This window comes from Mercenaria mercenaria, chromosome 15, assembly GCF_021730395.1.
Source record: "Mercenaria mercenaria strain notata chromosome 15, MADL_Memer_1, whole genome shotgun sequence".
In the NCBI taxonomy this organism is placed as follows: domain Eukaryota; kingdom Metazoa; phylum Mollusca; class Bivalvia; order Venerida; family Veneridae; genus Mercenaria; species Mercenaria mercenaria.
The window spans coordinates 61,695,653-61,709,842 of NC_069375.1; the positions used below are offsets into that span (position 1 = coordinate 61,695,653).

The following is a 14,190-nucleotide window of genomic DNA, read 5'->3' on the forward strand; positions in this document are numbered from 1 at the left end:
CATTGTAGTTTTTACGCCGAAATGTTTGTAACATAACGTCATCTTTTATGACGTCATATATTCGTGACGTTGTTTATTTCATATCATATTTGTTGACTTCCTGATGAAGACAAAATAAATTGTCGAAACGTCGAATGAAAATGTAGTTAGCCTTGTAATTCTCCTGACTTCTTTCATTATATAACAGAAATTGACTATTTGACTTTGCATAATTATATTAACCCACTATACACTAAATCCCCCCTCCACACACACCCCCATCCCCCTCCCCCAAAAAAGAGAAAAAATCTGAGGTGTAGGAAAAAGTCATTTAAAGATATTTCTTTAATTTAATGTCATCCTAAAGGAGCCAAGTCCCCATTTAAACAAACATCAATCAGTTCAAGAGAAGAGAAGAAATTATTTAGAGGGTTTTCTGTTTTATTTTAAGCACTAGCGCGACCTAAAACACGCCTCTCGCCCATCCCGCCTCCCCTTTGGGCAAATTTGGCAGAAGCGACGGACCAATTTGGACAAATCTGAGATAAAACTTTATCATGATTCTACGAATAAAGTTTGATGAATATTAACCACATGGTTCTCGAGAAGAAATCGTCTAAAGGTTTTTATATATTTTCATTTCTAGTGGCCTGTATGAGCCAAGTGCCATTATTTAGATAAACTCGTGAAGGACCTTATAATGATGCTACAGATCAATTTTGATGAAGATTCCGTAATTTGTTCATGAGAAGAAGTCGTTTAAATGCTTAGTCTGCTTTTATCTCTAGCGGCCCCTAAAATGGGTTAATGGGTTTGAAAGAAAGTTAGGGAGGACCTTACAATGTTGCTCCAGAAGTTTAATGAAGATCCGTCTTGCAGTTTATGAGAAAAAAGTCGTTTAAAGTTGATCCTTGAATCTATCTATAAAGTTATCCAATGATCATCTTTCAATATGGTATTTTATCTTTAGATTTACTTCCCCCCTAAAACAAACCAAGGGACCTGATTTGAAGACAATTATAAGAAAAACTTATAAAATGATGCAACAGAAGTTTGTTGAAGATACATGCAGCGATTCATTAGGAAAAAAATCCTTTTTTGTAGGCGGCAGCGGACGCTAAAAGGGTTCATGCGCCTTCATTTGAACAAACTATAGATAGGACCTTGTCGGGATGCTAAAGACCAATTTTAAAATCGATTTTATGATACATGTATCAATAAATAAGTTAAAATCGTTCATTCTAACACGATCCCATTCATTTTCCTATTAAACAAGGAAGGAAGAAAGCAGTGAATTATCATACAACAAATCACTGTTCTCACGTCACATTTATTACGTCCTGGCGTCAAGCGACATAGCGGCGCGCTGGAAAAAAAAACCTATTGAAAACGGGCAAATATTTACTGCATGTCATCAAGGATGTACTTTAAAATCCTTTATAACGTGTTAGAATCGAAATAATATATCTCATTTAGTGATTTGCTCTTGAATAAATCATTGCTTGTCGTTCAGATGCGTATTATTATATCACTCGGGCTACGCCCTCGTGATATAATTCCTTCGCATCTGAACTCCAAGCAATGATTTATTCAACGACAAATCACTGGATGAGATATATTATTTCTTAAATAATACTATTATGTCTGATTTTGTTATATCCATCAGCGATATCATTAACTACACTATATTTAACATGATAAAATAATGTGAAAGACTATGATCATAAATTAGTTAATGACATTATAAAATGAATTAAAGATATCTAAAAATGAGAATAAATGGTAAAGCGGCATAAAACCGTTGTAAAATATATTACCTGCTTTTTTCTTGCTAGTCTCTGCTTCTTTATTAGTCTCAGCGGTACTCGTCATTGAACTTTCAATCACGTTTTTGTGACTCTGCATTAGATAATTAAGATAGTCCCATTATCTATGGTTTAAAAGTTGTTTATGTTTACATGATAGATAAACATATACACAAAACATCCACAAAAGAAAAGTTCAAAAAGGGTCTGAATAAAGTTAAATTTCTACGTTATGAATATGTACCGTAAAGAAATATTTGTATATAAATTTGATGAAACAGAAGTCTTTCTTAACGCTTAGATTCATCATTCAGCATCAAAAGCGGACTGGCTGTTTGGATCGTCTCTCAAATGATTATGCAAAATAATGTTACGTTTTCTTCGACGAATTTGCATGCTACTATGCATATCAAACAGGGGAAATCCTAACCTGATTTGAATTTTTTCGTTAACAACTATATTCAAATGTGATTGTTGACTGCAAATGGCTATATTAAGATCTTTCCATACAAATACAAAAGACAGAATTCCAGTAAGTTTTTTCGTAAATAAGATTTCTAGTTACTCAAGAGGAAAATACTTGTAAACTAACAACAAGAGGGCTATGATGGCCTTAAATCGCTATTATGAGCTACGTTGCTTGCATGACCAGTTTTGGTAGATAGTAAATAAAGGAAAATTACTGTAAAATTATATTGAAATAGTGCCAGTGTTTCCTGACAAGAATATTTCAAAGTTTCTACTAAATAGATATGTGTGTTTGGGTCGGGAGGTGTGATAAGAAGTTGAAGGAATAATGTAATATCAAACAAGAAGAGCTTTCCATTACATGCATATAGGGAAAAGTGACCACACAACCTAGCGGTCATATTTTTATTTCTTATGTTTTGAGGAAAAGTGTGCCTGGGGCCGTATTCATAAAGCATCTTAAGTATAAGTATAAGAAATTGATTATTTACTTAAGTATTACTTAGGTAAGACATTTATTTTACTTAAGTATATTTGTTATTCATAAAACAACTTAATAAGTAATTCTTGGCTTTTATTGTGGAAGAAAACATTAAAAAACAACATTAATTTCAGACAGATACAACATGCACAATTATGTTTAAAGTGCTTTTATCTGAAAAACAACTCTTTAATCGTACTCACGACGCCATTTTGTTTTCTGACTTACGGTATTAGGCCCCTAATAGTAATGTTTAAATCAAAGCGCTCAAAGCGCTGATGGTGGCTGCTAATCAATGTTTAAAATATTACAAAGAAAGTGACAACTGAGGAATTGTTAATATAAACTATAAGAACTTTTTTTGCATTTTTTTAATATTCGGCTTTGGTTTCAAAATTAATCCTTTTTCTCTGCCAGTCATTGTTTACTTACACACTGATACAGTCTTTAACGAATAGTTTTGCTTATTTGTCAGGAAAACGACAACATAAATTACATTGAAAATGTTTTACTATGAATAAATAATATAAGCTTTTTCTCCAAATCATTCAGCTTTTAAGATTTCTTTTTAAAGCTTTTGGGCAGTGTCTGTCATGAATTATTATACACACTGATTTAGTCCGTATCAGATAGCTGTGGTTTTCATGAGACTTTTGTGAAAGAAAACAACACAAACATGCACCACAGATGCACCTCAGAATGTCAGTTCTGCAGCTAGTGTACTTTAGAGGTGCATTAATTATCACTCCTTGGCAAAAATGCTGGACATTAAGTCAGACAAACTTACAACTTTAGTCAGACCGAGAAAAAAATCGAAAATATGTAACTGGCGAAACGAAACCGTTTTACTTTTTATACATATATTTGTATCCAGATATATTGAGACGCACCATGAGAAAATCAGCATAGTGCGTTAGCGAACAGCAAGGATTCTGACCAGAGTGGTGTATGAATCCGCAGTTTGATTTGGGCCCATGCTGGTCACAAATGCACTATGTTGTTTTTCTCATGGTGCGACTCGAATGAATTTAGCTGAAGTGAGCAGAATCTGTCTTGAAACAATTCAATTTTTAAGTTGGTCAAATCTTTTATCCGACGACTTGCTACAGTCTGACACATTGCCTTTTCAAAAAGGCGAGTATTAGTATCATCGCTGCGCCCACTTTTATGGGCTAACAAGTTGATGAAATCGTGATACAGTAGCACCACTTAGTCAAAGCGAGCTTGAAACACTTCTCAGCTTGGGCGACCTGTGGGTTTCCACGTTGATAATTCGTGTTTTGTCTGACGAAATTATACCGAATACATGTGTATCTATGCATACATATAGTATCTTATATTGTACATTTGCTGAAGGAAGATTATCCGTGAGGGAATATTATTTAGAAAACATACATGTCTTTGATTCTCACGGCAGGTCACATTGCAAACAATATCGAATGAATTTTAACTGAATGTTCTTTCATTTTTGTTCACTCTCGTATTGTAAGCATGTTTTAGTATATTTTGTTCTTGATATAACGATGAACTGTACATCTTCAAGTCATATCAATAAAGTACTGTTCTGTTCATAAATCATCTCACTAAATTTGCGCTAATTAGTGTTAATTGGCAGTATCAACGCCTGAGGAAATCCATATCACTGCTGATTATCGATTTTCTATAAATAGCCTAATCAACATGCGGTCATATTTTAGCGTGCTTGAAACGAAAACGAGACAATGCAGTCGAAAATTCAGTAACATTCTTAGATCACTAGGTTTGCATTAATATAATATCTTACAATTTGATAGCTATGACGAAATTTAAGTTTGTTCTGGCATATTTGAAAAGTATTACAACTTGCTGGAAAAGCTATCAGCAGTACAAACTGGTATTGTCTATGGACCGGAAATGTTTGGAAACTTTTCCGTTGAAATTCCGTTTCTATTTTTAGCCGCGGATTATTGCTATCAGAAGTCATTGTTCTTTATCAAATAAAGCCTTAAATTTCGGAAGTTATACATGTGACACTGCGGTTAGGAAACATTTTTGAATTGTCAGTCTGGATTCCCAGGCTAGGTTTCTATATACATAAGCTACCTTTTTCAACGTTATAAGCTACGTGACCTCTGGGGCAGTACTATGCAATAGCTAATCAATATCATCGCTCCAGTTAGGTGACATGAGGTCATCGTTTATTCACGTGAACATAAATTTGCATATTTGTATTCATACATGTTGTTGTTTTAATTAAAACGTTTACCTCAGTTTGTATTGATTTTAGTCGCCGAATTTACATTAAAAATGGTATTAAGGCATATATTGTAGCTTTTCAAATTATGCACGTTGTGTAGATAATTGTTTACCTAGAAAGCTTGGAACTATTTTTGGTTGTGTTGTTAGGATTGTCTTAAGAACTGACACGATTTTTCAAACGGAGTATTCTTTTTGACACTGGTGGCAGCTAGCAGCCACCAAAAATGGCATTTGCTGGGAATATTCTTACAGTTGACCGTGCTTCGCACTTAGTTGCAAATTTTTAAAAACTTTTACCGTGCCGTTTTTTATAAATTTTGTGTAATTTATGGTATTTCATCAAGCTCAAGTAGAGATGAATTTAAAAGTGGTGGCCTTTATCCAAAACGTTTGCAAAGAATTAATTATACCATTATTTTTTATGAAAGAAACATCAAACTATTGGTAAACAATTATAAAACTTACAATAAAAACTGTCAATATCATTTTGCTAGGGTGCCTCGAGTAAACGGATAAGGAGACAGAATTGTAACTCCAACAATGAAAAATTAAGGTCGAATCCTGCGGGTCTGTTTTGAATTTTGCTCACTTCATTCAAAAAAAACATTGGGGCAGAAGTAAAACCTACCTACATTTCTTCTACAATATGTAATCTAAAGAATGAAGGCAAAATTGAGAACTTTTACCGTATGTAACTCAGTATTTTTAGAGATGTCTAACTCTACCCCTTCTGTTTCAGAGGTAAATTCACTTTGAACAGCAAGAAATCGCTTAAAAAATCAATTTTTTTCCATTTGTGTACAATAAATCAATTACAAGTCTTGAAAGAAGTAAAAACTTACTATAAAAAAAGGAAAATAAGGAAAAAAAAATTTGGTCCCAGTGGGGCTTGAACCTACGCCCCCCTGAAAATTGCAGTCAAAGTAGGTTTATGATAGGAATTGAATACTCTTCAAAAAGGAGGTACTCTAATACGGGCCTAATACCTTAAGTCATTTCTTACGTATCTTAAGTTTAAGCTGTTCTATGAAAAGGACTTAAGTTTTTCACTTAGCCTTAAGCTGAAATCACCACAAACTTAAGTAAAATCTTTAACTTAAGTCAAAACTTATCCTTAAGATGCTTTATGAATACGGCCCCTGGTAATTCTGACAGGAACATTTTCAAAGTTTCCAATATATACATATAGGAAAAAATTGACAACTCCTCGTGGCGGCCATGTTTTATGACAAATCAAAATAATTTAAACAATCTTAGAAGATGGTCACACAAGGGTGAAATTATTCTAAAATAGAGCCATCCGTTTTATACAAGACATTTTTAAACTATCTGCTACTTATTTTCCCTTCTTACATTAAGTTAAAGTGATCTCGCCCTCTGACGGCCATGTATTTAACGAATCAGAATATTTTGAACAATTTTTGTAGAGGGTCACACTGCATTTTCATACAAGTAGATTCTAAATGAATATTTATCTGATATTTATCCCGTATTGCTTTTAATTAATTTTTGTAATTCTAGTCCATTTTGATTTGTTTATGAAAGAATAGTTCAATTTCATTTTGATATTTTTACCTCTAACTGCGCTTTTGATTCTTGAAGTTTATGCTCTAGTTTTTCTTCTGTTTCTACCCGTTTTTTTGTCAGCTGTTTTTCTATGTTTTTTCCTTTCTTTTCAAGTTTCTTTTTTGACTCATCTTCTCTCATCGTCAATTCCTTTTTGATGTTCTCTCCTGTCTGTTCGAGTTCAGCTTTTTTCATCATCATCTCCTGTTTTATTTTCTTCCTTTTCTGCTCGAGTTCAGATTTAATAACTAAACCTTTCCCTCCAAGCTTGCGTTTGCCTTCAGTAGCTTTTGTTCTTAGTTCATTTGTTGCATCTTCTATTGTTTGTTTAAGTTCTCTTTCTTTCTCGTTGATTGCAGCCATGGCAACACGACGGATTTCGGCCTCGTCTGTAGTTGATATGATAAAATCTTCCTGCTTTAGCTGTAAATGTGGGTTTAATAAACATTGATTTTTCAAAACATCCTGATAATAAAATTCATCGTGCATCCAGTAATAAGAAAGGGTCGCGTGATTTATCATTAGCTAGACTCATCTGGAAACTCAAGCAGGTTCTCACAATGGCGGCATTAGCAAAAAGCATTTAATTATTTTAAAAACATTTTAAAGGTCTATGCTATATATTTAATGAAACTCATCACAGTTCTATATTAACTTATGTCCTATTGTATGATTAAAGTGTTTAGATTTGCGCATACTTATTTGTAAGATATTTGCAAAGATTTAAAAGATCAGAAATAGTCAAGCTTATTGTAAGACATGGAATCATTTAACGTGACAACCACTATCATTCTTTAGCATCTTTAGAAAGATAGTAATAATGCCAGTTTTATAAAATCAAACTTATAAATTGCGTTATAAATAATATACTTCTGGGGCCGTATTCATAAAGCATCTTAAGTATAAGTTTTGACTTAAGTTGTAGATTTTACTTAAGTTTGTGGTGATTTAAGCTTAAGTCTAAGTAAAAACCTTAAGTCCTATTCATAAAACAGCTTAAACTTAAGATACGTAAGAAATGACTTAAGTCGGAAAACAAAATGGCGTCGTGAGTACGATTAAAGTGTTGTTTTTCAAATAAAAGCACTTTAAACATAATTGTGCATGTTGTATATGTCTGAAATTAATGTTGTTTTTTAATGTTTTCGTCCACAATAAAAGCCAAGAATTACTTATTAAGTTGTTTTATGAATAACAAATATACTTAAGTAAAATAAATGTCTTACCTAAGTAATACTTGAGTAAAAAATCAATTTCTTATACTTATACTTAAGATGCTTTATGAATACGGCCCCTGATCTATTTGTAACACTCTATTTGTAACAAAGCAAAAGCCAACCGCAGTAATTAAAATACATTTGTGCGAAACAAAAACAAATGTGGCAATCTTAAGAGGAATTATGTGTGAACTTACATAAAGTTATTTAGATAGCCAGCTGGAGAGCACTGATGTAATCATTGACTGGAATATTTTATCATTTATAGATCTCGTACATAATCTAAATTAATGGTCAGTATAAATGGTTTGCATTAAGACTTATTTATTACTAATTCATCTGTGACCAATTCAAGAAATGGGACTACTTTTTCGTAGCACATGAACATTTTTTGATGTTATTTGGAATAAAATATTTTATGATCTCAGAAGCACACTAATAAATTTGACAGTGAATAAAACCCGCTACTAAGTATTATAATATGAAGAGTGTTACATGCGTTGATACATAGATAAAATTAGTTTACCTCTTGAAGATTTTTGACCGCAGTGACAGATTCTTGTCTGTGTTTAATTTCCATTTCATCTTCCAACAGTTCTATCATATCATCTATGTAAGATTTAACATCAGTGTCGTCTAGTTCCATGTTATTAGAATGAAATATAGCGTTTCTAGACATGCGTACCTGTATAATATAAACATTTTATGATTATATGAGTAAAACTGTGACTAACAGTGACAAATGATATTCCTGAAACAAATGTATATGCGTACCATGACTACATATTCTTTTCTTTGAATTTTACTATTTCAGCAAAGGTCCCTCAATCCTCCTGAGGACACAAGTAACATAATCATATGAAATTTAAGACCTTTATGGACTTAATTCAGACTACCTGCACAATACACCCGTAAAGCCCTATATGCAGAGCCGCATCAGCAGTACGATTTATGACTTAGGTAAGTTGTGCCCCGTAGATGATTGTAAACCATGACTTAATGTATTTCAGAAATTTTGGTATTCCTAAGCGGGTTAGCAAAACTGAATAAGTAGCCATAGAAAATGAAAACGAAAAGTTCTTCTACCATTGATGAATTGTTTTATTGCTTTATGTAATGAACATTTAGTAGAACTTTATTACTTGATCTCACATGGTTTCTGTAAACAGTGTTTTACACTTTATATCAAGCAGCAACATATAGGAGATTCATATTTACCCTTGAGAAAACATCTGTACCAGTTATTGCACACTTGATGTGTTGCTGAAAATCTATGTTGTTAAGCAGCACATGCAACAAGCCAGGAAGGTCAAACTCAACTGCTCTTATCTTCTGTTCATATCCCGGCGCATTTATAAAACATTTTGCGACAGCCCACGATTCAGTACACCACTGCTTTGCATCGGTGTTTCTCCAGTATGGCGCTGGAGGGGTTGAAGCATGGAGTTGAATAATTTCATCATAGATGGCGCCACATACCTTGTTTGGACAAGAAATTTTCCCGCGGGGATGTTGGCAGTTACAGTTCATTTGACCAAGAGGACACTGCCTAGTTTTTGTTTGGACATGGTCAGGCTGAAGTGTGCGTACATCGCAAAGTCCACATGACACTGCAGAAAGATTGTGTTTCTGTTTGACTTTATCTAAGATAGCAATATGCTGCTGGTTGACAAGGTGGTCACAGAATGGTTCCAAACCTTCTTTTACGTATTTAATGCCTAGTCCTGCCCTCACCCAGTTCCTGTATTTCCTGTTCTCAAGCTGCGCCCTGTGTTCCATTGTTCAGCTTTATCTGTAATTTTGTAAAAAGGAATCAATATGCGTATATTACATGGTATTATGATGGCATTCAGTACACATTATTTCGCCACTGTTGCACATAAGAGTTACCATTGATCATAAAATGTGTGGTGAGATGTAACCTTCCAACGAAAGTTTAAGGGAAAACAACTCTGAATTGGCCAAAACATTGAAGCATTAATCGTCAAATATGAAAGAAAAACTATACAGACCTTTTATTCACACTATTGTTCAGGCAGACAAAATACTATTTATATTTATTTAAAACTCTGTAAAACTTTGTAAATGTATTGACTAATATGGAGTGTCTACACCCCGTATTAGACCCTGACTTTAAACAAATTGAAAATAAGAGCTCCGCCAAGCGGGGTTATGTACACAAAAAGTGATATATCGGCGGAAGATGGGGGCAAAAAAGAGTGTATAGTGTTATAAAACCATCGAATTAATTATACGCTGTCATAACACGCAAACATCCGTTGGCATCGTTGTCTTGAAGATGTTTTAATTAGAAACAGTATTATGGCATTACAACCTGATGCTAAATATGCAACTGTTCTGTTAAGTAAAACTGCCTCATACAATATAAGAAAAACACTATGGCAAGTCAGCACCCCGTGAAAATTCATTATAACAATAACACACGGTTATATCTTATATACTTTATAAAGAGTTGTTAAGCGAACTTACAATGTTTTAAATAACGTTGTATTTTATGTTCTGGGCAAACTATCTTATGTTATCGGTGAGATATTTTGTGTTAAGAGATTGTTTGACAATTATCTCAATGAACATTTCAGTTAAATATGTAAACTCATACACAGAATTTACACTCAAATCGGTCAATAATTTGTAATGCATACAGTGCTTTAGGGTATAGCGGATTTTAGGGTATAGAGGATAGGTTGATAAATTTTATATTTAGACTTGAATTATTGTATAAATTTTCATATCATTCTTTTACTGGCATGCAAACAGACATTCTGACATACATTTTAAATATTTGCTCGTTGTGTTATTTTTCATATGTCATCAAATATAAAATAAAGCTATCCCCTATAGACTAAATCAGTGCATATGTAAAAAACGTCAGTGAATGAAAAGTGTTTGATAGAAATTTAAAAAGCTGAATGTTTTTGAAAAGAGAATACATTATTATTCTGATTTATAGTAAAGAAGCCTTGGAAAGTTTGTTAAGATGTGGATTTTAAACTAATAATGTAAAAAATGACCAAAGCTATCCTGTACACCCTAAATCAGCTCATATGAAAACAATGGCGTGGAGAGAAAAAAACACATGAATTTCTATGAAAAGCTGACTGTTTTAAGAAGAATAGATGTTTTCTGTCTGATATACTAAAAAAAAATATTATTGTCATTTCTTTGAATTGGAATGCAGGAAAATTAGTTAGCTATCCGCTATACCCTAAAGCACTGTAATATTTTTCAATAGTTTGGTACAAATAAAAGATAAACTACTTTCGATTTAATAATAATATATTAACTGATCTTTGGCAATTAAATAAATATAATTTCAGACATTATTAGATGTTGCTTAATTAAATTGATTGATTGATTTACAGTAAGATATTATATAACAAAGTAAAACTATTTACTCATTTTTTTGTCAATTCCCGGGACTCATTTCTGCCATGATAACAAGGAATAAAATGGGTTATGACCCGACTATATTTACTTCCTGCTTTAAAAATACCATTATAGAAGCGCCGGAGCGTAAAGTGTAAACAAAGATATTTAACGATTTTCACTGTGGCTTTTATCTGAAGCCGAAGTGTGTAATTGTTCGAATATGTACTGATTCTTTTAATATTTCAATACAAGATACTTTTTATTCAAGTTCTTTCGGTTTCGATTCGAACGTTCGTTAATGTTCACTGTAGTTAAACTCTTTAACTTTATACCTTGCGACTATTCACCATTATTTTATGTAAATATCAGAGGAACTGAGTCACAAAAGTATAATATATGTGTTGACAAATTTATATGAGTGGGCTCCAGAAAGAAAATTTATATATTTACCTCAAAATATTTTAGATCTACTCTCCAGGACTCATTTCCGCCATGATGAAGAGCAAAAATGTAACAATTTAATACATGCGCATGCGCATTTTTAGGGTGCGGCTAGATAGCCTGGTTCCCGTCATGTACTAATAGACATTTACGGATTAAGTCTACGTGGACAGTGGACACCTAAGGCGATAGATTTTTCATGGGGACCGTCTCAACATAGTTTAATTATATTATGCGTGATATGAAAAAGAGTTTATAACGGCAATAGGGTTTGAGTTATTATATCATCACTGTGCGGTAGGTGATATAAAATTTGGATGTGCCTGTTTTTAGCTCGACTTTTCGAAGAAAAAGTAGAGCTATTGCATTCGCTCCGGCGCCGGCGTCGGCGTCTCCGTTGGTTAAAATTTTTGATAAAGTCAAATATCTCTGTTACTGTCAAAGCTATTGACTTGAAACTTAAAATACTTATTTACTATCAAAGTCTACACAAGGAAGAACAATCCCCATAACTCTGATTGTTTTTACAGAATTATGCCCCTTTCTAATTTAGCATTTTTGGTTATAGTTTTTGATAAAGTCAAATATCTCTGTTACTATCAAAGCTATTGGCTTGAAACTTATAATACTTATTTACTATCGAAGTCTACACCAGGAAAAATAATCCCCATAACTCTAATTGAATTTTGATAGAATTATGCCCCTTTTAACTTAGAATTTATGGTTAAAGTTTTTGATAAAGTCAAATATCTCTGTTACTACCAAAGCTATTGACTTGAAACTTAAAATAATTATTTACTATCGAAGTCCACACCAGGAAAAACAATCTCCGTTACTCTGATTTGAATTTTGATAGAATTATGCCCCTTTTTAATTTAGAATTTTTGGTTAAAATGTTTGATAAAGTCAAATATCTCTGTTACTATCAAAGCTATTGATTTGAAACTTAAAATACTTATTTACTATAAACGTCTACACCAGGAGAAATAACCCCTATAACTCTGATTTGAATTTTGACAGAATTATGTCCCTTTTTAACTTAGAATGTTTGGTTAAAGTTCTTGATAAAGTCAAATATATCTGTTACTACCAAAGCTATTGACCTGAAACTTAAAATACTTATTTACTATCAAAGTCTACACCGGGAGAAACAATCCCTATAACTCTGATTTGAAATTTGACAGAATAATGCCCCCTTTTAAATTAGAATTTTTGGTTAAAGTTTTTGATAAAGTCAAATGTCTCTGTTACTATCAAAGCTATTGACTTTAAACTTAAAATAGTTATTTACTATCGAAGTCTACACCAGGAAAAACAATCCTCATAACTGCGATTTGAATTTTGATAGAGTTATGTCCCTATTTAACTTAGAATGTTTGGTAAAAGATTTCATTTTTTTATTTAACGTCGCACCGACACATGATAGGTCATATGGCGACTTTCCAGCTTTAATGGTGGAGGAAGACCCCAGGTGCCCCTCCGAGCAGGCACCTGGGTAGAATCGCCGACCTTCCGTAAGCCAGCTGGATGTCTTCCTTACATGAGGAATTCAACGCCCCGAGTGAGGCTCGAACCCACATCGATGAGGGGCAAGTGATTTGAAGTCAGCAACCTTAACCACTCGGCCACGGAGGCCCCCAAAGGTTTTGATAAAGTCAAATATCAGAGGATGGGAGCAAAATTTAAAGAACTTTACTGTTGAAGTCCTAAGGAAAATGACAACAAAGGGAAGAAATTCCCCGAAAAACTCTCAGTCCACTAAAATTATTAACAGGTACAGATGTGTCAAAATACACCTTAACTTTGCAGGTACATCCATGTTGTACCAAAGAAAAGTGGTCTCGGTTTTTACCTACGGCTAATAATAAAAAAGTTACAAAATAACCTATTTCTAGTAACATAAAAGGGAAGTATTTCAATAAAAAATATTGTAAGTGAAAAAAAAAAGAATCTGCCAAATAAAAACAAGAGCACCACAATGCAAAGCACAGCAACATAAACACAAAACAAAGTCATGTGACCTTTAACCTCTAAGTGTGACCTTTACCTTGAAGCGAGCTATGTGCTCTGCACGTCGTCTCAATGTGGTGAACATTTGTGCCAAGTTTCTTTTTAATCCTTCAAGCAGTTTAAGAGTTACACATCGCACTCGAAACAAAGTTATATGACCTTTGACCCCTTAGACGGACACACAGACAGACAGATAGTCAGACGAACACCATAATATGTTTCTTCGATCGGGCGTATAATAACAACAAAGGAATGGAGACGCAAGATATTACGTTTCTACAGTTTTCACAATGTTTTACCTGCTGACCTACATTTTGATCCCAGCTAACCCAGTTAAGATTCATTTTCATTTCGGACGACGACGACGATGGAATACGGATACATTGCGAACAGATAAGCTCTTCTTTTCAACTTTGTCGCAGATGCGCAACTTATAATATTGAAGAACCTTTCGGGAAAGTGTTAGGACACTATATCAAATACTTTTTGCGATATGCATAACAAAACACCTCTCTGGCGAACAGACAGACGGACAGACAAATCCAAATCTTATCCTGTGCGGTAACATAATAAGCCAGACCTTACCATCATTATT

The 14,190-nt window shown here is 33.5% G+C and overlaps 1 protein-coding gene across 1 annotated transcript; it reads right to left on the reverse strand.

Annotated features, from left to right (window-relative positions):
- Nucleotides 1–915: 915 nt before the first annotated feature.
- LOC123556438 (uncharacterized) lies at nt 916–11,715 on the reverse strand. Its single transcript, XM_053525401.1, has 6 exons — nt 11,595–11,715; nt 8,973–9,546; nt 8,281–8,439; nt 6,547–6,960; nt 1,797–1,878; nt 916–962 (listed from the first exon to the last, which is right to left on the reverse strand). Exons 2-6 carry the CDS (start codon nt 9,531–9,533, stop codon nt 952–954), a joined length of 1,227 nt encoding a protein of 408 aa, XP_053381376.1. The 5' UTR covers nt 9,534–9,546; nt 11,595–11,715; the 3' UTR covers nt 916–951.
- Between the last annotated feature and the right edge of the window lie 2,475 nt (nt 11,716–14,190).